At 42.8% G+C, this 27,263-nt stretch overlaps 1 protein-coding gene across 2 annotated transcripts in view; it reads right to left on the bottom strand.

Annotated features, from left to right (window-relative positions):
* Window positions 1-27,263, bottom strand: part of SLIT3 (slit guidance ligand 3) — a 457,068-nt gene that overhangs the window by 27,292 nt on the left and 402,513 nt on the right. For both annotated transcript variants that reach the window (XM_085073420.1, XM_085073421.1), the window contains 4 exons: window positions 22,987-23,084; window positions 17,251-17,390; window positions 5,495-5,588; window positions 999-1,136 (listed from right to left, as the gene is read on the bottom strand). In XM_085073420.1, the coding sequence (XP_084929546.1) occupies window positions 999-1,136; window positions 5,495-5,588; window positions 17,251-17,390; window positions 22,987-23,084 (470 nt within the window). The remainder of the gene's footprint in view (window positions 1-998; window positions 1,137-5,494; window positions 5,589-17,250; window positions 17,391-22,986; window positions 23,085-27,263) is intronic.

The following is a 27,263-nucleotide window of genomic DNA, read 5'->3' as shown; positions in this document are numbered from 1 at the left end:
TCTGCTTTGTCAAGACTGATCTTCCCAGGTACTCCTTTTTTGTCTCGTGTGTGTATTTCAAACACGGAAAAGGTTTAGCTGGAAGAAAGCCAGTATCCAGCCTCAGGCAATGATTAGTGAATCCATTTGGAGGAGCACACTTATCTTTGACAGACAGAGAGATTTCCAGGAGTCAGATATATTGGCAGCTGTCAGAATGAGAGACTGGAAATTTACAGCCCAAATCATACTGAGCTCATCCAAGAGGCACAGAGACACTGGCACAAAATCTTCAGGCTCGTGTTTTTCTTGCAGCCAGTTCTGAGGGTTCATAAATGCAATTTTATTATCCTTTGCTTGCTCTGCACATGCAGGGCTCATCTCCATACAATTTATGTGAGTATGAGGTGCTGTGCTGAGTGTAACATGGATGGCTGGGGCATGAGGTGGTGTGCTGAGTGTGACAGGGATGGCTGGGGCATGAGGTGGTGTGCTCAGTGTGTGACTGGGATGGCTGGGGCATGAGGTGGTGTGCTCAGTGTGTGACAGGGATGGCTGGGGCATGAGGTGGTGTGCTCAGTGTGTGACAGGGATGGCTGGGGCATGAGGTGGTGTGCTCAGTGTGTGACAGGGATAGCTGGGGCAGGCACACAGACAGTGCTGCCCCAAGGCAAATCACTGCTTCCCAAGCAAGAATCCTGCATCCAGCTAACTTGTTAAAACTCCTTCAGGTCCAGCACTTAAGGCACCCATTCACAAGAGGATGACAGATCAGAATCACAGAATGAACTAGGCTGGAAAAGACCTTTAAGATCACCAAGTCCAACCAATGACCTAACACCTCCTCATCAAGTAAACCACGGCACGGAGTGCCATGTCCAGTCATTTTTTAAACACATCCAGGGATGGTGACTCCACCACCTCCCTAGGCAGACGATCAGTGCTGTGTGAGAGGCTGCTGAGGATGCAGGCAATGACAGAGAGCTCCCAGCCGTGTCCATCCCGGGGAGGAGCCATACCTGAAGCCCTGGGGACAGATGCAGGTGTAGCCATTGACTGCATCCACACAGGCAGCTCCGTGCCGGCACTTGTGGCCCACGCAGTCGTCATCATCCACTTCACAGTGTTTGCCGCTGTAACCCGGCAAGCACTCGCATCTGAAATGCAGAATGTCCCTGTTAATGGCTTGTTTCAGCATCACAACAGCCCAGCACCGGCTGGATTTGGGGTGGGGAGATGTTAGCAATTATTCCTGGCAGCATCGAGCACAGTTCCCGCCATCAGAAAGGCTCGGGTCCCTCCTGGCTGGCTGCACTTGAGGTTCTGCAATCTGCTGAAATTCAGGTGGAGCAGAGCAGCACCACACTACAGCTTCTGCTCAGCCAGGTCTGTGGAGAAGGGTGATCATCCCATTGTGCCAAAGATGACAATGCCTTCCCTAACCTCACCGACTCAAGGGGCAATATCCTGCACGGGCAGTGGCTCTGGTGCCCCAGACTCTGATTGTGCCAATGCCTGCACACTGCTGGGTGTTTGAGGTTGGCCCTGTGCAGCTACCTGGAGCACAGGAAGGGTCTGCCTTCCAAATGGAAGCAATCTACAAACAAGCCATAAAACTCAGCCAATTTAAAAAGAAAGACCATCCGTTTTGAGGCCACTACCTGCTTTCCATTCATTTGCAAGGCAAAGTGCTGCTGCAACAATGCAAAGTTGTCCTTTGCCGTGGTGACACTGCCCCTGCTGCTGGGGGGTAATGCTGTTCTCAGGAGCACAGTGGGACAGCACAGACCTGCAGACATTGCCTGGTGGTTTAATTTTATACAGTTCTCAAGTTTGCTGTACTAAGGCTGCATCAGCATTTCTATTTGTAAGTCTTGCAGAAGCTCACAACCTGACAATGGAAAAAGCATCCCAAAGTCTCTGACTTGGATCAGATCTTTTGGGATTGCTGAGCAGCCTTTTTTTGAGTCTCTACTGTAGACAATGTTTAGTCATGAACACTCTTTAGTCCATAAAACACATTTTACTCCTCCCAGCTGGATGTTGTTGCACATCTGGAAAACAAAAGGCATACCACTTCAACCAAATCAAGGGAAGAGCTACAGTTAATTTCAGCAGTAAAAGAGAGGTCTGTGCTCTTGCTAGAGCCTGTGGTTGGACCCAACGTGCTTTTCACTGACAGCTGGAAGAGGAGAGACACTATAAAGCTGAGGATGTGGCATCAGGAGAGAAGCTACTGCTCCTCTGGTGGCTTGTGAGTGGCTAAGCCAGGAGGAAATGGGGCAAAGCCTGTCACCTGCAGCTGCCCATGGCAGGGTTAGGGACATGCAGACACTCCACCCTCCCTGCAGGAGAGACCCCATCAGAGCCCCTGTAGCCACAGGAGAGTCCCAGCTCTGCAGGTGTGAATTGCTTTTGTACACCTTAGTGGCTAAGGGAATACTGGGATTAACATAATGGAGATGACAAAACAGAGCAAAGAGGAAAAAGCAAAAAGTGTTCCTTCCCCAAACCCTCAGCAATGGGCAACGTTTTCTGGCAGCATTGCAGACACACCTGTGAGGAAATAGTGTCAATCAAAAGACTTTGTGAGGGGAATTGGCAGCATTTAATCCTGTTGTTTTTTATTGATCCCTGCAGTCCTAATATAAAGTGATGTAATAATGAACAATGTGCAGTTCCCTATTCAGGGCTGCCATGCATCAATTTTATGATGTGTATTGGCTATCTCAGTAATGACAGAACCACCACTTTTCTCTGCAGGGCTGCATTAAATCAGTATTTTAAGCTGTCAGGTAATAATTCCAAGCTTTAGAATAATAAAGTATATTTATATCATGCTCCAACATCAATACAGTGAATGGAAAAACATGCTCCTCTCTTGAAGTTATTTTTTTGGAAGTAGTTTCATTGTGTTAAAGGATATTTTTTTGTTTTGTTTTCTGGCATACAGAAAGCTACTCTTCTTCCATATAGTAACAGTACACTAAAGATGGGGAGGCTGGAAGGGAGGAAAGCCACCTGCAAGTTTAACTCAGAAAGCAAAGAGCTCTGTGCAGCCAAAGGCACCCTGAAATAGCCCACTTTGCTTCCAAGCTTGGCTTTAGAAGCATGGAATTCCTTTTGGGTCAGTCTTCTCTGAGCTCTTAGTATGTCACATCTAGGCTGAAGCTACCAAAAAGTGCCTGCCTGAAGTGTAGGAGGTGAGAATTTCAGCCCCATGAGTTCTCCACCTGGACTCCTCCTAGAAACCCAAGGTCTGTCCCAGCAGGGAATGATAGCATGGTAACTCCATCCTTATCCCCAGTCCCACACATTGCCAGCAAGGGACTGAGTATCAATCAGTAAAAGTCTGATGCAGTAAAGAAGGTGGCAAAGAAACCTTCATGTTCAAATCCTGGTAACTCAGTAATTTACATGATTAGATAGTTATCTCATTTCCCAGCGACCATCTGACACCACTACAGTTGAAATCTTGTTTTCTGTTACAGCCTTGTAGGGATGGCAACATTCCCAGTATCACAGAGAGCCTAAAAACATGTCCAGTGGTATTTAAATTGTTGGCCTATCTGAGGGGATTTGCATCTGCATGCACTCAATGTCTGTTGTATTAAAGCCGTGAATCATGGCTGCTATCACAGGGCCAGAATGGAATTTCCCTCCCCAGATCAATAAATAACTTGGTTTCCTCTTTTTTTTCCTTGTCTTTATCATCTTTTCTTCCCTCTGCATAGCTGCAGGGTCTGCACATCAGCAGATTAGGCTGCTCAGGGGATCAGCTACAGCACAGGACCAGAGGCTGCTGTTTCCAGGGAGCCCCAGCAGCACCCACACGTCACTGCAAAACACCTGAGGGCTCATTTCTGAATGGTTTGGTGCCACTAAAATGTGAAAGAAATAGCAACACTTGGAGAACTCTACATTTGAGGCACCTTCAGCTCTCAAGTCTGGCTGCTAGAAAGCAAAATGGGACTGAAGGAGTAAAGAAATGATGGATTTTTCTGTAGCATTCTATGAATAGTGGGAAGAATAACACAACAAACAGTAGTAGAAAAACACTTAAAAGCAGTTATTTAGGCTTCCCTCAAGGGTTAGTGGCCCTACTGTGAAGAACACTTTTCTAGCAAGCATGTAAGAAAAAGTGTCTTATTTACTCAAACTGTTTGGCTGGCAAGGGGAGAACCATTCAGGGCCACAGCTGTCTCTATCCCTTCATCCATCTAGCAACAGAAGGCAAGTGGAGCTACAGGCCTTCACCTCATAACATGATGTAGCTACTGAATTAACCAAAGCTACTGGATTAACCAAATGATGGATTAACTGGGAATGAAACCTGGAAAGAACATCAGGGGCTATTTATGCACTGGCACACACCTCCTTATCCAGTCCCTACACATCAGCTCAGGAGCCATCCTAATCACTTAATAGCTTCATCTTCCTCAGGATTTGGACACATTTCTGTCTGGAGGCTTTTCATCCAAAAGAAAGGCTTGTGTTCTACTGCCTGACTGCCTAGCACAGAGTCAGCTGCCCTTGAGATAGCCATCCTCTCTAAGATTTTGTTTCATTCCTTTTTGACTCTCCTAGAATGTCCTGTGTGTCTGTTTGCACTGTTCTGACATGCTGGTTGCTTCACAGGACACAATCTGAGCCCAGCTGCAAGTTACCAGGGAGACCAAAGCCTGCTACCTTCCCTCTCCTATGTGTGCTGGACAAAACCCCAGGAGGGAATCAGTGAGCACCCAGGGCTGCAAAAACAGCCTTAGGGGAAGGTGCAGAGAGCTGCTCACTCTGCACTGAACTCTTTTGGATTTGTCTCCAAAGATCTTTTCCTGACAAGCTTTTCACAGAGCATGACTTTTCAATTGACTGTCTCTATTTGCTAAATTGCTCTGAAAGTCCCTCTTCAGACAAGTGATGAATGCTGCCACTGTACACCTCTCAGAACTCCCCAACCCCAAACCTCCACGTGCTTTGCTGCCATCTAAAGCAGGAGGCTTTGTTCTGCCCCAGTGAAACAGTCAATGTCATTCCCAACAGGCAAATGCAAACACAGACTGCACCAAACCCCAGATGAGTCAAGCAAGGCCAATGGAAAAGGCAACTCCTGAGTTGGAGCCATCCAGCTCTGGATCTGCTAAGGCTCCTGTTATGCTGCTTGAATTTATAAATGCCCTAAGGAACACATAAGGAAACTGTTCTTTGTTTCTGATGCAAGAAAAGGTACTTTCCAGTGACTGTTCCATAAATTCTCCTACTGCCCTGCTCTATTCCAGAATAATTCCTCTGCTCTGAGGGTACATCCATTATTTTCAAGTAAACCTCAGAAAGCTAGGAAAGTACGTATGGATGCATTAAAGTTAAAATGTGGCACAGACTGAAGTATACATACTCCTGCATTATTTGTGCTCATTTTGGTGATTTTTGCTCCAAACTCATTGCCAGTACAACCCCAGTGATGCCAATGGATGGATGTGCCCAGTGTGCAGAGACCAACACAAACACACACACCTACCTGGTTCCTTTGTCCAGGGGAACACATTTGGACTCGTGTTGGCAGGGATTTAGATCAGGAACACAGTGGTTAACCACCTCATCACACAGCTCACCTGGGGCAAAGGAAAAGCAAAAAAGCTGTAACACAACTTGAACGATCCCGAACACCCACGATGTCCAGGGATGGCCAATCTCCCTATGTGGAGACAGCTCAGTAGTTCAGCAGGAAGTGACAAAATTGCTTGTTGAGGGCACATGAGACTTCATTAAATCAGCTCCTTTGACCTGCAGTGACCACAGTGCTTCTGTCACATGGATTTGAAAGGCTGGTAAGAAAAGTACTGACGTATGAACTCCACTTGGAGACAGACAAGGGATCAAATGGGCAATTCTTGACCCAGAACCTCTTATTTCAAAGCAAGAAAGTGACACAAAAGTGAAGCTGCTCATTAGACTGAAACATTTTCACACGGAAACATATTTCAGCCATAGTTAATACTCTGCCAAAGAAGCTGATTGGAGATTGTTCTGGGAAAGAACAACAACCCACAAACCCTCCCTGCAAAACCTCTGCGACTCTCCATAATAGGAACCAGCTTTAGGACTGCTTGCAATTATAAAACACTCACTATTTATAAGAAAAGTACTAGCTCTATTGTGCTCACAGGAGATGATGTCTTTTCAGAAAAAAAATCCATCTCATGTAAGCTCAGCTCAGCTGTTTCTAGGTAAAGTGTATAACATGCCATGAACCTCCCTGGATTTGTATAAATTTTAATAATTAATAGCTGTAGAATGTTCAAACCCTGATCGTTTATTTAAATACAATCCTTCTCTGAATCCTAAATTATTAGGTCACACTTCAGTACCCCAGGATTTGAGATCCAGCCAAAGACCACAGAAATCTTTGCCTTCCCCAGAATCCAAGAGAAACCTACCCCACACCTCCCAAAGCCTTGCAGGAAAAGGAAAGGTCAGGTCATGTCCACATGGAAACCCCCAAAAGCTGCAGTCCCCAAGCCCCTGTGCAGCTCTATCAGAGGAGCTCATCTGCAGGGTTTCAAGTGTATACATATTTTATGTGCCTATCCATGGTACACACCATCACATCAGCAACAGACCACATGAATAGTGAATAGTGGGGGAAAAGGATAATGTGGGAGGCACTGATGGGCTGGCATTGCTCTGGGAGGTTTTCATGGAGCTGCAGCTCCACCTGGCTTGGGAGAAACTCCATTTTCAAAAATCCTTACATTTCTCTATGCTCTAGTGGTTAAACACTTGAAAACACAAGCCAAGCAAACCACAAAGATCAAAATTCAGATGGAAAATGCATATCAGAACCATCCATCTTTTATCAGTTTTGTGGTCTGGTGGGGTGGCTGAGAGCAGTTTTGAGGATGACCCTGGTGCTGATAGGTGTGGTCTGTTGACTCCCCCAGGTGCTAATCCTCTATCAGGCTATTTCTCCCACCTGTCCAACCTCCCTACAGTACCACATATACAGCTCTTGATATTACTCTTCCTATTAGAATGGAAGTATAATACATATTTGCCAAAATTACTCAATTGTTTTTACGTGTTTCAAACATGGAACATGTCCTGTATCTGTTTTGAGAGCTGTCAAGTGTAAATGAGAGCAGTGGGCACTGCCAGCACCAACCCCATCCCCATGGGCCATACCCACCCTCCTGACCTCTCACTGGGCTGTGTTTCGCACCACCAGGGCAGTCTGGCATGGCAACCTGAGTTTATTGTTCACAGCATCAGTTTTCACACAAGCAACTCCATCTGGAGCCAAGGAATCCCAGGAAGTCACCACTATTAAATGCTACCAAGTCTTTTTATGGCCCTGGACAAACCCTGTGCAAATAGAATGAATCCAGCTCAGGAAGGGGGATGTGCCAAAGAAACTGAGCACTGCAGATCCATGGGAACTAGGGAAACAGATCATTCACTGGGCTTGAGGTTTGCCACTGTACTTTATTGCTCCTGAAAAGCAAGGAGAGATGTTGGGTTCTTACAGCTGGGGACAGCAATCAATGCATTCTGAGGTGGCAGAACTGGGGATAGGTCTGTTCACTGCAGTCCCCAAACCCACAGCTCACCAACCTTCCCAAAAACCAACAAACAAAGGCACTCCTCGGCCTTTGGGCAGACCTGAACATGAGCAGGTCAGACCTTGCCACGATTCTGGGAGAACTGCCACTTTGTCATCTTGATGTTCCCCACATCCCTCGTGTGCTACAAATCTTATGTGAAAATAAACATCAAAAAACTTAATTGGCTGGTGACATTAAAAGAGCTCAAATGGGCTAAAGCTGAGACTATTTTTGGAAGGCCATTTAATAAGTGAATAGAGTGTGGATAGATGCCTTCAACTATCCTTTCACTAAAAATGGTCAATACATACTTTTGAAGTTTCTATTTCCTCTTCTGTTTTGTTTTGAAGAAAAGGAAACAGGCTTTAAAAAAATATGAACAGTATCAAAACTCTCAAAGGAAATAATAATTCTTCTTAAAGTATTCTTCTGAACAGTCTTGACAAGTGCTTAGAGATCCAGTAAAAATCTCCCCAAATGTCAAATATTATGACTCACTGTGTCATTCTGAAGACACCACTATCAAAATGTAGGAGAATTCTAGGCTAGGTACCAAACACAGCATCCAAAAAAATGATATTTTTCATGCAAAACTTGGAACATTTAAGGATCCGTCCTGTTATTTTTCCCATCTATCACTCATTAGGGAGCTCACTGGGGAACGCCTTGCAACTAGAGCAGCCTCATCTCAGAAAGCAAATACCTCCTGGTCATTATTTCAGGCTCCACCAATGTTCAGTAGATGCTGCAGAGAGCATGCCAGGGAAATTAAACCCTTTTTGAAAAGCAAAACCCAAGGCACCAGCTACACAAAGTCTTTCTCATATTTTATTCACTCAGAAAATATTTGGGCCAAAAAATGTGCCCTCAGACCTGAGAGTGCAGTATTCATTGGTCGCTTTAATGTCAGTATCAGAGGAAAAATGTGATCCTCTTTTTTTTTTTTTGGAGTGACACAGGGCTGCTTCTCTGTGCAGCAATTAAAGGTCTAGTCCAAATTTCTCACTGGATAGTTATGTGAACCAAAAGACAAACCGAACATTCATCTTCGGCCAACTCCTAGCAGCACTGATTCTCTTTATGGAGGATATTTGATCATGCTAGAACAAGAGAAAACTTCAGTGTAATGCTTTCCCAAGTGTAGAAAACCATCCAACCTCCCCATTTTCCTCTCTCCTACATATTCGCAAATCACAGGTCCAGTTTGGGTACTCACAGGTTTCTGAATTGCTTCTATAAAACAGACAGGAAAAGCACAGCTAGATTGCTTTTCTAATCAGTTAAACAACCTTTTAAGTCCCAAATAATGCCTTTTGTTCCACCAAGGCACACTTACTCTCTGAAAAGTGAAGAGAATTAAAAAAAAAAAGCTGAAGAGAATAAATAACATGCAAGCAGACATTGGACAGATGAAGGGAGCAGTCTGATCTACCACAAAACATTGCAATTTTCAGATTAGAATCAAGTTATAATGACAGGTGGAACTCTGACAGGTGGATCTCCCTTTGCTGCTGACTCATGCAAAAAAAAAAAAAAAAAAAGGAAAAAAAAAGAGAGGGAAAAAATAACCCCAAACAATAGCCAAGGTATTCTGCCCCTTCAAAACTACCTCCCTGGTCCCCTTCACCAGCATTGTTGTTTGTCTTTAAAAAAACACAGCTTTTTTTTTTTTTTTTTTTTTTTTCCTCATGCAACATTTTCTTGGTCTTATTTTCCAACGGAATCATGAATTTCATGGGGCTTTCCACAGGGCTCACTGCTTATGAAGAGCTGCCAAGAAACACGCTTAGGCTCTTCTGTAGCCTTCCTTCCCCACGTCTCAGAACGAAGCCAAAACAACAATAGGGCAATAAAGATGACTTTTACACACAGTTTAGTAATCATCTGTCTTTTTTCCGTTCTGTGCTGTCATGAGAGCTATTTATTTCATGCCCCATTAGACTTTTAAAACCAGGATCCAAGTTACACTGTTCCTCCCTAATCAGTAAAAGAGAAACTGGATGCAGTAAAAGTATTTTACTTATTTATCTGTAAGTGAAACTGCAGTTCTGAAAAGACAACCTAGAGCATCAATTTGCAACCAATGAGTTCACCAATTTTCCTTTTGTTCCAGGTGTCAGTTGGGTGATACTTCGTTGTAATACACTGACAAAGCACCATAGAAATATTCCCATCCTTAATGCTTGAGCAGCTCTAGTAGGGCCTCGAAGATGGGAAGTAAAGATGCTGTCAGGAATTTCCCAATATTGCTCGAGAAAAGGAATGTGCTTGTGGCAGAGAAAGGATGGAGAAAGCCTGGCCTGGATCCACAGAGGAAACTTTTCCAGGCTGCACAGGGCGAGTGGTTAAACAGTGTATTGCAACATCCTGAACTCTGCCAGGTAAGTGTGAATGGAACTCATCTCTTTGCTGCTAATAAAAAACACTCTGCTGTTTTGCTCATAAGACATTACTCATTTTATATCTAATAACTTGTATCGGAAGAAATGTTTTCTGTGTTTTGTTTTCCCCTTCTCTCTTTTCAGTCATTAAAAAGAAGTCGGTGCCAATTGGAAGTTTCAGAACATTGAACCTAGAAATTTTTTGGTGGAACAGACACAGGGTGTTCCTCCAAGGAAGTAATTCAGTAAGGAATGTTGTTTGATGAAAATGATTTGAGGCTCATCTAAGAAATTTAAAAAAAAAAGAAGTTTTTACTTCCAAACTATTTCAACTTGCAATGAATAAATTAGAAACTCTGTAAACATCTTTCAGCAGCAAAAGCTACCACGTTAGATACAAAAACCTAAAAGAAATTACCTGAAATGCACTGTAGGACAGTGAATTCTGCATAATTACTGAAGTTTACTCTTGCTTGACAAACACTGCCCACGACACTTAGTAGGCAAAGAGTTACTTTATGCTTTTTATCCTGCCCTAATTGTTAAAAACCCCCAAGTTTTCCCTTATCAGTTTCTGACCTGTTAGGTGGGAACCTCCAGTTAGATTCCACACTGGGATTCCCACGGTGGCTTGTTTTTCAGATTCAAGGAGCAATTATCTCTAACCTTGAGGTTAAACAAAGGGAAAATGGATAAAACCAGATCTGGGTAGGCAAACAATGATCCTTTCACTCTTTCAGAATCCTGACGAAGGAATGTGTTCTATGCACTGCTGAATTATGAAAACCCATATTCAACATCCCAAATGCCACAAAACACAGTATGTGAAACATTAACTGAACCAGACAATTTCCCTACAAGGTGGTGACCTGCCTAAAGCACTGTTCCTCAGAACCACTGTGTCTGGAAAAGATCCTCATTTTGCTGAACACCCCACATTTTTGAGTTGTATCTTTTTATATGGATGTCTTCCACTTTGTCTGGAATCAGTTGAGGATCAGTTCAGTTATTCACACAATCTGGTGCATCCTGTCACACCTGAGATGCCTCACATTCTCTGAGATGTCCTTCCAGGGCTGGCAGAGAGGACATGGGACATGCTGTGGATTCCTGCTGGCCTGAGCATGGGGTGAGGAAGGGCTGGAGTCTGTTAAAAATGCTTTGTCTCCACCACTCCTTCCTCCTCACCCTGTTCCCTGCTCCAGAACTCCCATGGGATACATTCCTTCATGAACTCCTCCAATGTGGCTCCCTCCCTGAGGCTGCAGTTTTTCAGGAGCAGACTGATTTGCTTGTTTCCCACTGTGTTTCCTGACAGACTGGATTTAATGAACCATACATCCCATTTGAGGATGATTTCACTCCACTCATCCTGAAGGACAGCAGTAGCTGACATCCCATTTGCTCACAGACATGCTGTGTCCTGATGAACAAGGAGAAATCCTCTGGTATGTCTTATTCCACAAACATGGTATTTTACATTTTACAGATGGGGATTTGACCAGAGGAAATCCTGGAGCTGAGCACTCCAGCATAGCAGGACACCCAGAGTGAGGCTGAAGACAAGGCTGCAGCACTGCCAGCTGCTGTGCTATTTCCTCCCAGGATGATAAGAGTCCAATCTGATAGCAATGACATGTGGTTTGCTCTTAATAAAACAGGGCTGGAAATGGGCCTAGGCTCTTGAACAAAGCCCAAACCTTCCAGGTCTTCCAGCACTTCTCATTCCTAGCTGCACAACTGGGAAATGTGGGTGCCTTTTTATGTTTCACACAGAAAGCAAGTACACTTTGCATTTGCCAAGTAACTAAAACTGAGAAACTTCCATGTAAGGCAGAACTCCTTCAAATAAAAGGAAGAAAAGACACCAAACTCTGACCACAATTTTCTCTGTCTTGAGGAAATTACGGCTGAAGTTCCAAACTTTAAAAGAAGTTGCTAGTTAAGTACTTGTTTCAGCCTTCAGCATTTATTAGCAGTCCATATCCCTGGGGAACCACAAGGCTGAACCACACTACCTCAAACCTCCTTGTTCCCTACCAAAGCTCAGGGGGAAAAAGCAGCTTCAGTGCCATGATCCACCTCAGCCTGTGCAGGGTCAGGGGTGCCTGGCTTGGGGACAGAGCCACATCGGTGTCACATCGGTGTCACATCGGTCAGGGAGGGAGAGCTCCAGCACAGAGAGGCAGCCACCAGCCAGCACTCAGCTGCTTTCTTTGGAGTTTTTTGGCTGTGCTGGGGGCTTGGTTTGGCCAGACAGTCACCACAATGGGACACTCCAGGAAAAGGGCCCACAGTCACTAACAGGGAATTGTGGTCTAAAAGCAGCAGAGCTGCAAAAATCCCAGATACCATCTACCACAGGACACCACAAGATCCCCTAAGGCAAAAGAGATCTTAGCCTTCCAAACACATCAAACCAGAAATAGTTCCTAGCTTTCTTTTTTTTATTATTTGAGAGATTTTTTTTTAGTGATACAAACTGCTTGCAGCTTTCTTCCCAGGGAAGCAAACTATTTAAAAACACTTGTTCCCACCCTCTCTCTGCCATGGGTTACTGTGTATTTTAGTAAAGACCTATTTTCAGTAGTGGAAGCCACTAATTATTTTTTTTTAGGTTTCAGAACAAAGAGGTGTGGGTATTGTTGAGGCTTTTAGGATCTTTGGCAAATAGGAATATATTTCCTGGTTTCCTGGTTGGTTTTTCTTTGTGTGTAAGTGCTACATATTTGTGCTTCTGCTAAAATCAGACAGGAGCGGGAAAAGTCACAGCAAACACCAAAACCAAATAAACTAGCAGGCAAAGCAGGGAACCATTCAAAGCACCCAGGACACGTTTGGTGCTGCCCTTTGTTCCTCTGTACCTGCCTGGACCTCTCCTCATGTGGAAGCAGAGAGGGCAGTGGGGCTGGGGACAGGATCTCTTTGGAGGGATGAGATTCTGTATTTAATCTAGGACTATGAGCAAAGCAGTGATGGCTCTGAGGAAGGTCTCTGAGGGAACAGGAAAAAGGAATGGAAGGGAAAAGCTCTCTGAATTTTGCCCTACATTCCTAAACCACAAAGCTAGAGAGAAAACGTGTTTGTATCAATAGCTGGAGATAAGCCATGCTAAAGCCAAAAAGACAGAGATTAGAAAAATACAAAAAGGACAAGAACCAGGGTGGCTGATCTAATCCATATCTTTCTCCTTTGAGATCCCTACATATATTTCTTTTTGAAGGGGAGGAGAGCCCACAGACTGCAAGGAGGAGCTGTAAACCACCAAAGGTTCATCCAAGCAGGTCACAAACCAGCCCAGACTGCTCAGAGCTGGCTGGATTTGGGTACATGATTGTCCTGGAGGAATTACATGTTTACAATTTAGCTTCAGGATTAAAATAACCAGTTGGGCAGAGGAAAAATCAGACATCAGCTGACAATAAAAGCCATCAGGACTCTGCTACACAGCATAAATGTTGGTTTGGTTATTTAAATACAGGCAACAAATATTGTAAATACTGACTTTAAGAATGGTGAGGAAACCTGGAGATGGTAGGTACAGGCTTGAAGCTCCTTCATGGCATTCAGCTGTCTGCCTCCACTCCTCTCACTTTTGTCTTCTTTAACTTGCATTTACTACTTCATGGAATCCATTTGTAATTCAACATTGCTTTAAAGTTAATAGATGGAAAAGAACTGGGAAGGAGGTTATTGTGTGAGCGTGGGCTGATTTTTGGTGTGGGTTTTTTCTTTTTTTAAATGAATGTGAAATGGGGTTGGAGTGTGGGAAATTTCTTCCTCAGCAGTCACTTCACAAATTGGCCATTTTTCATCTGCTGTGAGTAGGGGGAAAGACTGTCAAAGAATTTTAAAGGAAAACACTGCAAAATCTTATTAATTGAAGAAAGATTTTTGGCCTTCATTTTTCCAACCAATGAAAGCAAAATTCATACATCATAATTTGGGATATTGTTCCCTAAAAAGGCTATAACAAGTAAAACCAGGCAGACAGCAGATAGAGCAGGAAAATACTAAGGTATGGAAAAAACCAAAGCCTGGATACTGTGACTCTGTCAATAGTCAAAATTTTCAACACATTCATTTTTAATTTGTATTTCATTTAGGAATATAAGATTTACTGTCATGATTTAACCATTACTCAACTAAGCCAAAGGGAGCCCTAAGTATTTCTGATAGAACAACACACATACATGCTCTTGGAGCTTCTTCCTCCCTGCATTCAGACTATTTTTTGTAGCACATCATACATTTGTTCTATAAATGCAGAGTTTACTGAAATATCACTGCACTGTCACAGCACTATGGTATCCAAGAGCACAGGAGAGAATCTACACATTTATACCTAAAACCAACAACTCTTGCATAATTACACTGATAAAAATGGATGGTCTGGATTTGATCAGCCACAAAGCCCAGCCAGTGAACTTTTAAAAGAAATTTCAATTTTCTATACAACTGACAGTGAGGAAAAAAAAAAAGCCAAAGAAAAACTTGCTCTGTCTGCCTACTACTTGTTAACAACAGAACTAAGGATAATATCTGGGTACAACATAAAGAGATACCACCTCCATATTCTGTCCTGCGAGATACGCCCTGGCTATGGATGTCTGTGCCCTTTCAGGCACTGAGAGCTCATTGTCCCCCAGACTGCTTCACAGGAAAACTGCTTCCCTGGACAGTACTCCCCACCCACTCCTTGTTCATCCACATGTAGATCAAATCCATACACTTGGCAGCGCTGGAGCACACACAGTTTGATAACACAGTATTCAGCACAGTCAGCACCAGAGAGAGGCAGGTACCTCAATGCACAGCTTGGAGCACTGGAACTAGCATTCCTGACCCCTGGAGTGAGCTGCTTTCTCTCTGAACTCTTGCCCTTTGCTGTTCTGAGCACACACCATGCAATACTGAAGTCATCTGCACCTCCTTTTTTAAAAAAATAGATACTGCCATATTAGTTTCAGGTATTCCTTCAGTACAAAAACGTTTATCTAAAGAGAATATACATAGAAATGCTCTGGATGTCACAGAAGACTTCAGTCAAAGTCTTTGGTCAGGAGATCCCTGTTTCTAGATCAGACACACAAACCAATTCAAAGTGTGTTTCCATGACTTGCCTCTGTGCTTCCATGGCATTTCCTCCTCTGCTGCTCAGTTAATGCAGCAGCTTTACATGATGCCCCATTTCTCGTGCTTGGATTTGGCTCTTAAGGACCCTCAAACCCATTTCTCAGCTTTGCTTGGCTTGTATGTACTTTAGTTTGGCTGATGGCTTCAGTTCTTCCAGGGATTTTATGCTGCTCCCTGTCTTTCTGCTCCCAGGCTGGGGTGGCTCTGAGGGACATTTCAGCCCAGCTGCACTGCAGTCAGTCCTTCCAGGTGACTGATCAGGTTTGGTGAAATATCCCCCTCCAAAATGGAGGTAAAGCAGGTTAAGGCAATTCTGGTATCACAGTTCACTAAACTCTTCCTATTTTAAGCAACGTGAACTACTGCAACTCTTCAGATTCTAATTTAAGCAACACCCCTATTTTTGCAACTTTTTTCACTTATGATTCGTATTATATTTTCTGGAAGTATTTCTTTCTTTTTTAATAAATTCTTTTTTCTTTTTCAATTGTAATCAAGCTTACTCCCTGCACTGTGATAGCAAATGTTTAATAAAGTGTGGTTGTATATACCCACATGGCAACACTGAGGGCTGGTTTTTGACAAACTCCTGCTAATCAGCAGAGGCACAGCACAGACAAAGCACAGACAACATTCAGGTTAAAAAAAACCAAAAAACCAACAAATAAGCCAAAATTCAACCCAAAAACCCCCCAAAAAACACTGGAAGTTGATTAAAAATATTTCAAAACTGATTCTGAAGTATTACATGAGTTCTCTGGCCCTCACCCAGATGGCCATTTGAGAAGAAATCCCAATCTAGATATTTCCTACCTTTATTGTCTGGGAAAAAAAAAAATCTGCAATAATCCTGGGAAAATGAAAGCGTATTTGCATATATGCTGGATTCAGTTCCTTAGTGGCTATGTCTTTTCTTGGCTGGGCAAATACATTTCCTGTTGTAAATGAAAAGACTCTGCCTCCTTGCATTGAGCTCTGTTAGAAACCACCCAAGAGTAGCTGACATAAATAGTGCACAAGTAAGCACAATGGGCTTGACATCCTACAAGCAAAACCCTTTACTCTGCTAAGCTGAAGTTTTTTGGGTTTTGGCAGAAATATCATTTTAGAGACCCAATAAATGTACATTCGAGTCATAAGGCTTTTCTCAGCTGAAGATTTACATGGGCCTCCGTTGTATCAGCCACAAAGTATTTTAAGAGTTTGGAAATTCTAGAAGCTTTCCTCCTGCCTTACTCAGCCACTCAGGCTTGATCCTCATTAAATCCCCTGACATGTAATATATTCCAGGGTACAAGAAGGCCTTCATTACTTCTCCATGCTCAGAAGGTAATAACCCCATTTCAAAGGCTGGGAGCAGGAGCTCCTGCAGGTGTTTCCTCACCCTCTGTGCTGAGCCAGGAAGGCTGGGCTGACACCATGTCAATGAGCCACGGAATGCTCGGAAGGGTTTGGGGAAAAGCATTTTTAGATTCTGCTTTGGAGAGTGTCTGCTCTGGCAGGAGGTTTAGAAAGGAGTTTCTGTGCAATGCAGGATGGGTGCAGGAGATACCAATGCCATTTCTAATCCATCACCTAGCCCTGTGGCCATGGCCTCAGCAGCTGACCCTGCTGCTGGCCTGGGTCACAGTGAAGACAACACCTCTGGTCTCTTACACAGCCTCTGCTTCCCCACCTGTGAGATGGAGATCAGGAATTCACACAGCACATCGTCAGGCTCACTGTATTTAACAAATGCAGACCTTGGGGATGTCAGGTGAATGCCATGCCCCCACAGGCAGGATTTTCCAAGATTCAGGCGAGGTCTGTGCCAGGCTCAGCTCTGTACTGAGGATGTGCACGCTGAAGTACTGATTTCTCGGATCCCTTAAGTACTGTTTTTAAATGCATTTTACAATGAGGCATCAGTATTTTGACTCAGAAAAGTGGCCATGTTTGTGAGCACATGTATTGCAATTATTGGTAGAATTTGTGAGCACATGTATTGCAATTATTGGTAGAATTAACATTTTTCTAGGAAGAGATCCAGTTTGTTCAACATGGGACTAGATTTTCATTTTAATTATATGCTCATGAACACAGAAAACATGCATTTGGACTCTTCCCTTCGGGCACTTCTCATGGATTCCTGTTCTTTGGTTGTAGCCCTTTCTTACCTGTGTAATTAGGAGGGCAGAGACAGACATAGTTGTTGATCCCATCCACACACGTGGAGTTATTCTCGCAGTCATTATCTTCACAGTCATCTGGGTTTATTTCACATCTCTCCCCCTCATACCCAAGAAGACAAGAACAGCTTTGGAGAAAGAAAAAAAAATAATAAAAGTTAGTATGGATCTAAAGGGACAGGAGGTTTGAGGTATAAAACTGAAATTAAAACATATAAAAGTTAGTTGGAGCCAAATTCACTGCTGCTGTGAGGCACAGAGCAATTTACCCCCACGTGTTTGGTGAAGGATGCAGTCTGGTGGTTCCTGGGGTCATGTAACTATTTACATGAGACAACAATCATCCTCAGGAGCCTGCCTCTGCCATGCTCCCCTTGCTTGCTTTATTGATAACTCTGGCCCTTAGCTGAAGGAGGCAACTCCAGGGCAGGAGAGTAAACATTCATCACAATATCGAACTCCTTGGCTTTGCTGGTAATGTTTTTGTGAGAATGTGGACATTTGCCTGCTGAGGGCTGCACAGTCACAGGATGACTTGGCAGCTCTTAGATACCTTAGTCTCTTCAAAGAACAGCAGCCTGAATTGAGTTTACAGACATAAGAGTTTTCTTCTCATTAATACTTTGTTGCTTGTCCAAACAAGAAATGTTTGGGAATGACTGCTTTTACAAGTGCTGTAGGATTTCAGTACATCTGCAGCTCCTCCAACATCTATTTGGAGAAGGGCTGATGATGCCCAGATAATTCAACTAAAACACAGACCATGGCAGAGCTAGTAACGGTTCTGTAAGGATGTGGACACTAGTGAAGAATAATTGCACTAGACATTTTATCTCACACGAGTGTGATGTATGGTCCCCAGAGAGGGTGTAACAAAATAAATGGTTGAAGAATGGCTTGATGTTTTTTCAATCTCCATTTCCCCTCTAGATCTAGAAGCCACAGTTACAAACAGAACCTTGATATTTTAAACTGTCTGTAAGTGATGAAGACGTGGAGGCCAGAGTTTCCTAAAGGAGAGGCTAAAAACATGAGTTAAGTGCTCCAGTAATATCAGTGGCTTTTAAGAAGCCAGCAGTGATATTTGGATATTTGAAGTGTCAGTTTTGAAGTGCCAGCATTGCTGTTCAGCAGTCACAGAAAGAGTTGTTTTGAGCCCCAGTCCAAACTACACATTCACTCAGCTGTTCATTTCCTTTCTTATGCAAGCTCTGGTGGCAGAAAAGGAACTGAACAAATAAAGAGCATTACTGATTGATGAGGATGAAAACCAGAAAGCACTACAGCAGCCACACTAATTGCCATCCACTGCTCTGGGAAACCAGGAGAATTTCCAAGGCAGACATAGCTGCAGGGTGCTGTTTTCAGCTCTGATGGACAAAGTGAGGTGGTTATCCTGCTTTCTGTAGGTGTCATGGGGTGGAGATGGGGAAAGCCTTGGAGAAAAAGGAGGTCTTCAGAATCTGTGAGGAAAGCTGCAGGACTTTTCCTTCCCTTCCTCCTGTGTGCCACAGCCTGAGCAGAGTGAAGGGACTGCCAAGGGAGAGATGGCACAAAGATCTGCACCCACCCCTGCCAGGCTGGATCCTGAGGATTAGGTTAGATTCTTCATCACAGTCTCAGAAAGGAGTAACAAAGAGGAAAAGATATGTGTCTTGAGCCACCACAACAGTAAGATCTTCCAGATGGGTACAGAACAGGGACACTAGTCACATTCAGAGTCATCTTCATTCTGCAGGGACCATCCATGGGTCATGAGAGTTAGAAACCCTTCACCACGGATAGCCAAAACCAAACTGCTCAAATAAATCCAAATAAATCCAATTTAGGACACAATAAATCAATCAGGAAAATCAAGAGTATTTTCTTTTCCTGTCTCAAGCTCATTATTGCTAATAAAACATGTCCTCTTGCTGACCCAGAGCCAGAGGATCACAGGAGGTGGAGAGGAAAGAAGAGCTGGCACACGATCTTTTGCGGCAATGCAAGTGTCAGAGAAGGGGGTTAAAGACATCTAATTAAATACAGTGATACATTCATCATGTCTTACTTTTTGATTACAAAACCCCATTTTCAGGGGTTTAGAACTCAATCATAAAAATATGCTCCAGGCTGCAACTTGGAAGACAAGGTCTCAGTTTGGGGACTGAAATTTTTCTCTCCATTTAAAGAAAAGCAACAAGAGTGGCTTTGTGCTGGTGATTTTTTTATGTGCATGTAACACCATTTTCCTTCCACAAAAAGACTGGGACAGTTTGGACATACACAATTAAAAATGACATTATTAAATGCTATCACAGTAATGGTTCACAGTGGAGTTACCATTAGTAACAATTCATTCGGGATTGTTAACATAAATTGCTCAGTATTAGGACACATTCCATACTCAGGGAAATGTCAGAATAATTGATGACATTTGGCTACTGGTCCTTATGTAGTATGGGGAGTCTTTACATTATTGCTTATGTATGATTCTTTATTTTGATTTGCATTCAAATATACCAGATATGAGGCCTGAAATTAAGTATAAACCATGCAGCTTGGGACCCGGATTGAGCCACATATTGAAAGAGCTGCAGTTTGTATGTATTCTCCCAGAAAAAGCTTAGAAGAAAAATGAAGTCTGCTGAGTGACTGGAAGGTCATCAAACTTGGGTTCCAGCTGACCCAGGGAGAAAATGAATTCCAGAGACAATGATGAAAACTTTGCAGTGACTCAATAGTGAAGCAGTGTGAGACAGCATTTCATGTGGATGTTGGAAACAATGGAGCCATGCAGAAAACAACTGCTTCTTAAGTTGCTGTGTTCTAATAAAGGTCCAAATTCCCTATTCCTCCTGTTTAGGGACTGCTGTTGTGTTTTCCAACAAAGAATTAAGTAACATCCCATTATCCTCATGAAGCTGCAAGCAAACACAAAGCTTAATTGCAATATTTTGGGGTAAACTTTTGGACCTAAAGCATTTTATAAGTTTTTTGTTTTTAAGCTGGTAATCTTTAAAGTTTACTACATTAGTTTTGGTTTTTTTTTAATAAACTCTAATGAAACAATTTATCATCTGTTTATTAATAGAGGTATCCATACAGTGTATCAAGTTTCAAAAAAATCAGCTTTTAAATAGAGAGAGTAAATTCTTTCAGGAATATTACAATTTCATGGCAGAGAAGTCTTTTACATCTAGGTCCCAATGGAGTAGCCTGTAAGTCTGGAAGTGCAATGTTTTTCCTTGAACTAGGCAGAATTAACACTAGGCAGTTAATCAGTTCCAGGATTTTACATTTATGAGGGCACTTACAGTTTGTGGAAAATGCTAAAAAAACCCCAATCTGGGAAGCGGAGGGGGTTTTATATGGAGAAAAGTTAAAATAACGCAGAGCCTTTGTTTCCCAGCACCGCAGGTTATCGGAGATCAGCTGTTGCCTGTGGTAAGAGAGCAGAGCTGACAGCCCTGCTCCTGCCAAAGCCTCCCTTGCAGGCATGCTGAGCCACCAGGACATGTCTCACTGGCCATCTCTTTTATCAGGCTCAGTAAGAGACTTGCCTGGCAAACTTTTGTCAAGGCAGACACAGATTAGATTAGAATGAGCAATTCAAAGGGAGGATGAACTTTGTGCTCCCAAATCCTCTGAGCCACACGGTGTCACTTAGCTATTCACAAACAGAGAGGTCACCCCTACTTGAAGAAAGAGAATATGGAAATTACTCAGTATTGGAGAAGTGCAAAGGCAAAAGAGGACAGAGTGACTCCAGCTGAACCTTTACCCTTCAGCTGTCCCACCAGGATCTGCTATTCAGCAACCCTGAGCCCCTGAGCTGAGAGCCCTGGGGGCACCAGGCACAGTGTGGAGTCGGGCTGGAATCTCAGTCACAACGGAGAGTTTCCTGTCTTTGGGGGGAACATCACCACCTTAGCATTATTTCAGATGGTAATTTTCTTGTCTAAGGCCACAGAAACTTGAGAGTTAAACTGCTTGGCATTTCACAGGGAGAGAGCTTTGGCTTAAGTTTCCTTTTTACAAGAGTAAAGATTTGACAAGTTTGGCAGCAGGGCTTGTATATGAATATGTCTCCCTAGGGAAGAGAATATACAGAAGATATAATTTCTTTTACAGGCCACACAACAAAAAAAATCCAAGGAGGCCTCTCATGAAAATGTTCTTGACATCCACTTCCTCACAGCACATAATGTAGGGCAACATTTTCCCATCCTGGTGAGCACAATTTAAGTGCACGTAACTCTGACTGCTGCCATCCACTGGAGAGATTTCCCACCAAAAAGCCCCAACTCAACCAACCAAATTCAACCTCAAAATGTTTCTATATCCTCACTGTCACTCACTGTTCCATCTCCACGCCACATTTCCCTATGCCATGCTAAAGCTCCACAGTCCTGCAGAGCCACCGAGGCTATGGAGTGACTGAACTAAAAAGAAGGAGAAAATGAAGCAATGCATATGCTGAACATTCAATTTTATGCAGCAGGATTTTGATGAGATATGGTTTTATGTGTCTTTTATTAGACCAACTGAAACTATATAAATAACTATAAAAGCAGAATCCTTCCCTAAAAAGCCTCAAATGTTGTTCAGCAACAAAACCACCCCTGCAGTTTTATAAAGGATCTCAAACACAATGCTCATTTGGAACTAAAACAAAGCCTCTGAAATTGTAAAATTCATTCAATTCATGAGAGAAATTCAGAAGTAGCTCTCAATTCAGGCAATTCGAAACTTTTTATCTCCTATCACAGAAAAAACCAAAAATGTTAAAGAAAAACCCAATCCAAGATATATGCTGAAGGCTCTCATTCCAGTATTATGGACATTATAAAATGTTTTACTACTGCATTTTTAGTATCAGCTGTATTTCTGAAAAATGGGTACTGAGTGACAAACCCAGATATTCTAATATGGTACAGATTTGCTTTGGCACAAGCTGGAAAAAGCTATGCACGTGAGTGACTAGAAAAGAAAGTGAACCAAAGACCACCAGACAATTATATCTCTCAAGCAGAAACTGAACCTGAACTTTTACTCCAAAAATTGCTGGGCCTGCTAAAATCTGGATCAAGAGGAGGCAGATCAGATCAGATCTGATCAGAGGCTTCACCAGAATCTATGGAGTCTGTCCAGCAGCACTACCTGGATATTCTATGACCTGAAGAGCCTCTGTGTCCTCTCCCACCAGCACACACCATGGCCCTTGTACTTTCTTAGCTGTGCAGTAGTGCCTGCAGTAGCATCTGTGTTATATGGGCAAACTGAAATCCACAATATCCAGCTGCAGAGGTTATTCTCTCACAGGCACAATGCTTAAGATGTGGCAATCTCCCTGTGCTTTTTAATTGTTTCTTTAAAGCCTGTTTGTCTATAAGATTCCTCAGTATGAAAACATTTTGGATCTGGTTGTCAAGCAACAGATGCTCACTTTACAAACACAAAAACAGCTCAGATGTGAGACTGAAATGCCCCAAGGAAAATTAGGATTCAGATAACACAATGCAGATCAAAAGCTCTTAAATGGATATTCCATTAGGAGGAAAGAAGGAGGCCTGTTTCACAGGAAACAATGTCACACCAATGAAACCAAAGCAATAATTTTGTATGGCAAATAGAAGTGTCACATGCAGCAATTTCTATAAAGTAGCCATTACAGTTCATTAACGCAAAGCAGAAACACATTAAATTTTATCATCTCATTTTAAACGAACTTTGTGCTACTACCTGAATCCATCTTTATTTGCCTCAGTGAGGTGGCAGGTCCCTCCATTCTGACATGGATTTTGAATGCAGGCATTAATGGGCACACTGCAGTCTCGACCCTATTTGGGAAAGTTCAAAAGAAACAATGTTAGCAAGACTCATGTCATCTGAATCAATGTCTCTTGCTCCTTCACTCTACTCGTGGCACCACTTACAAGACATCATTAAATGCTCTTTATTGATGACCAGATTTATTCATCACTTCAGTGAGAATCTGGGCAGGGCAATTGTTCTGACCAGTGGGACTCCTGGGTATCCCAGTACCATTTCAGTTTCAAGACTGTAAGGAACCCTTTCATTGGAGTGTTTTAAGGACACAGCTGGTTTCACCATTACTCTAACACACTTTAAATGTTAGTTACAATGAAAAGAATGACTCAGGAGCGAAGGTGAGCAGAAGGCCACACACAGTGAGCACAAGCCCACGTGGAGTCAGCACTCACCAACTGCATTTACCAGGCACTCAGTTAAACCCTGCAGCAGCACACACTGCTCGTTACCAGCAGCAGAACCCACAGGGGGAGTCCCTTTACATGGTGGGAGCTGAGCTTGAATTTCTGCACAGAACACACCAGCATTTCATCACTGACTCAGCTCCCTTCTCAAAGATTGCCCTAGAACACACCTCAGTTCCCACGGAACCTCACCAGCTTGAGCAACCTCTTGTGTTACTGACTTTTTACTGGCCCTAAAACTGATCATTATATTCTCCTGATTAGAACAAGCTATTTCTATAATTAGCAAATTCATTGAAGAGTTTGGTCTTGCTTTTTGGTTACTGACACCACAGCATGGTGCAAAGCCACCCAAAGCCTCAACACTCAACGGATTTGTGTATTTCACAAGATTTCACAAGAAGTCTAAGAGGTCATTCTGCTCTTCCTGCTGGAGACCTTATTGAGCCTCATACTGTTGAACTCCAGCAATATATAATATATAATATATAATATATAATATATAAATATATAATATATAATATATAATATATAATATATAATATATACATACTTTTTATATTATAATGTCATCCAACACCACAGAGGAGCTTTGCCAACAAAGCTGCATTTCTCGAGGCTCTGTCTCCAGCATTCTCCAGAGCGAGGAGAAGCAGCTTTGCATTTTAAAATTCCTGCAAGCACAAGGGAAGAGGGACAGACTTTTCCACAGCTGAATCAGAAGAGAAGCATTTCCAAGGAGCAGCAGAAAGCCTGGCCAGCCCATGCCTCGCTCATCCCCCAGCACAGCAGTGCCAGCAGCACGCACGGCCCTCACCCAGGGCTGGCACAGAGGCTTTCTGCTCCATCCCTGCTCCGTGTGCCAAGCAGCCTGTCCTCCTCCATCTGAAATCCCCAGTCCCCAAATGTCTCAGGCAAGAACTGGGACAGCGCCGAGGGAAGCTCACGCAGGTTTTATTTTGGCACTATGCGGCCCGCAGCGCTTTGCGGATGAGAACCACAAATGCTGACACTGATCTGCTCCCACCCTGCTCCTCTCTTGGCCATCTGTGCCCCAATCCTTGGGTCTTTCCGCCTTCTTGGAGCGAAGCTGGAACGTGCTGGGTTTTATACTTTCGCTGTGTCCCTGGAGAATTGATTATTATATAGATACTTCCTTATCATCACTTCCTTCTGTTTCATACAAACTCTTCATTCACCCCTGTATCACTAAAATATTAAACCCTTGGCAGCCAAGCAGAGCAAGCAGCAAAGCATCTGTTTTTCTGAAGGGTTTTGTCACAGCTGAACACCATGTAAAACAGTCCCATCACTTCCACTATAATTACTCAGATTAATTTGAATGTCCTAGTAAAAATTTAATAAAGATAAATGCTAAAATGAGAACAAGGCCCTTTCAGTCTCTTGCACCAGCACATGAAAGTTCACATGACAAATTCTGCTCTCATTTCTGTGCTGAACATGGCTGAATTATTGGCTTCTTGGGCCTCAGGCACATGGAAACCCATTAGAATGCGCTGCTGAACCAGACTATTGCAACACTGAGTTGCTATGAGGCTTTAAGAAAATTAGAGTCTCTCTGACTCAGTTTACTCATTGGAACAAATGGGCAAACAACACTTAATCTTTCTCTGAGGATTATCTTCCCTGAGCTGACTTTATCAATTGTGAGCCCACAAAACAAGTACAACTTCTCTAACAAGGAAGGCTTTGAAAAACAAAACTCCGAGAGGAGAGAAGCTGCAGAAAACAGTGGTACTAATAAATCTACAGCAAAGCAAAGCCATTTTATTTCTGCATGAGACTGTCACTACCCAAAAAAGCCTAAAGACATTCTGGAAACATCTTTCAAATGAATAATGCAATTCTCTAGTCTCAATTTACAGTAAGACTGTTCTTACTGGAAAAATGGAACTGCTGTCAAGCATCACTAAAATTAATTTATCTGTGAGTTGGGAAATACTCCTTGAGTTACATTGCCTGGAAATAACTATTGTTACAAAGGAGAATATTGTCTATTTGCTTCAAGACTAAAGAGCCTTTTAATGAAGTCTGAAGCAGAAATAGAGGTGCAGACTTTGCTTCAAGGACAGGCAGGAAGATAGGACTGTCTCAGCAATTCACAGAAAGAGGATGAAGGTCCCTCTGTGTGCAATATTTTACTTCTAGAGCTCTTTTAGGATAAAATAAATTTTTGTCTAGTCTGATAGGAAGGCATCAGATCCAAAACACTTTTATATATTTTTTCTCATTTTCTGTAGGAGTGGAAAGGTTTAGGCATTGAAACAGGAAATTTCTGCAACTTATTAGAAGACATACATGTTCAGAGTCCAGCTGTCCTTTTAAACCTGAAGTACCTCAGCTGGTTCAGACTTTATCTAGGCTGCTCCAGCTCCATATTTCAGTGAATGAGAACAGAACTATTCACCATACACAGAAAGAGTCAGTTCTTTGTTTGGAATTACCCATACTGGGCATTACTGTATCTACAAGCTGTTCCTCAGCACTGCTGTGCCAAATTCCAGCTTTTACAAGGATCCAATACTGGGAACATTATATCATGATCAATAAAACACCCAATAACAAGTAGCAAAAACTAACAAGAACCTCAGCAGGAAGAACAAGGATATAATACAGTAAAAAAAGCACTCATTTGCTTTGACACTGTTTCAACCACTGCAAGAATTTTTTCAATTAATTTTCAGGAACTAGTATTGTCAGTGTAGACTGAGAGTTTCATTCACACTCACATGGCAGAGATCTGAACTCTGTCCATCCCAACGTGATCCTTCTCCCATTTCTAACAGCAGTGGGCACAGATAAGAGGTGGCAGCACAGAGCTCACCACAGGCAGAAGGTGGAAACCTCTTGGTGTATAAAACCATCACTGCTGCCTGCAGGAGGAACACAATCCAGGCAGCGAGGAAGACACCTGCAGACAGGCAGAATCTATCCAACTTCAGTGGTTTGTGAACAGGGAGGCCTCTTTCCAGCTAATTACAGCTCTGTTCAATGACTACAGTGTTTCACAGCATGCTGGAAAAATGAGCTCCACAACAGAAATACCAAAGTTTATTCGACTTGTTAACAACATACAATGTGTTCATAATAAATTTTATTTAGATGGTATATGTGGAGAACAGATGGTAGCATTCATGTGTTTAGTGAAAATACTAAATGAAGACAAATATAGTTGATAGAGACTTTAAATTAAGAACCAGGAAATTTTCATAAACAACTTAATTATCAAGGTCTAAATACAGCTAAAGCTTTTAGGGAAAGCGGACAAAATTACCATCTACAAAGATCCTGTATTGCACACTCTGTCCTTTGCATTCCTAATAGTGGGAGTAATGCATCCACATCCAACTCTCAGTCTCACAAACATTAGAACACTTGTCTTATGGGTTTCCTGGTCAGAAGTTAATAAGAAATCATTACATTAAGGGAAAAGGCTTAGTAAATCTTCCACTTCATGACAGGCTGGAAGGAAAATTCACAGAAAGATAACTGAGAAGCACACTGTGTTCCATGAGTATATCCAGGAATGCTATTCCAACTTACAAATATCTGCTGGCTTTAAAATTTCAACCTCCTAATCTTGTGAAATGAAGAACAAATGGACACTTGCAGCCCTTTGTTGGGCTGTGCTCTGCACCCACAGTGTGTGGCAAGGATTTTATCAGTTTCCTGAATTACTCTGATCTGGGTTCATACACACACTTGAGTGTTACTCCACCTGGATATGCAGTGGGACCTGACCTTAAATTCAGACTGCAAGGT

This window comes from Lichenostomus cassidix, chromosome 13 (assembly GCF_008360975.1).
Source record: "Lichenostomus cassidix isolate B80296 chromosome 13, HeHo_3.0, whole genome shotgun sequence".
Taxonomy (NCBI): Eukaryota; Metazoa; Chordata; class Aves; order Passeriformes; family Meliphagidae; genus Lichenostomus; species Lichenostomus cassidix.
Note: the sequence above shows the minus strand (reverse complement) of the source record. Positions and strands in the feature narration are given on the sequence as shown.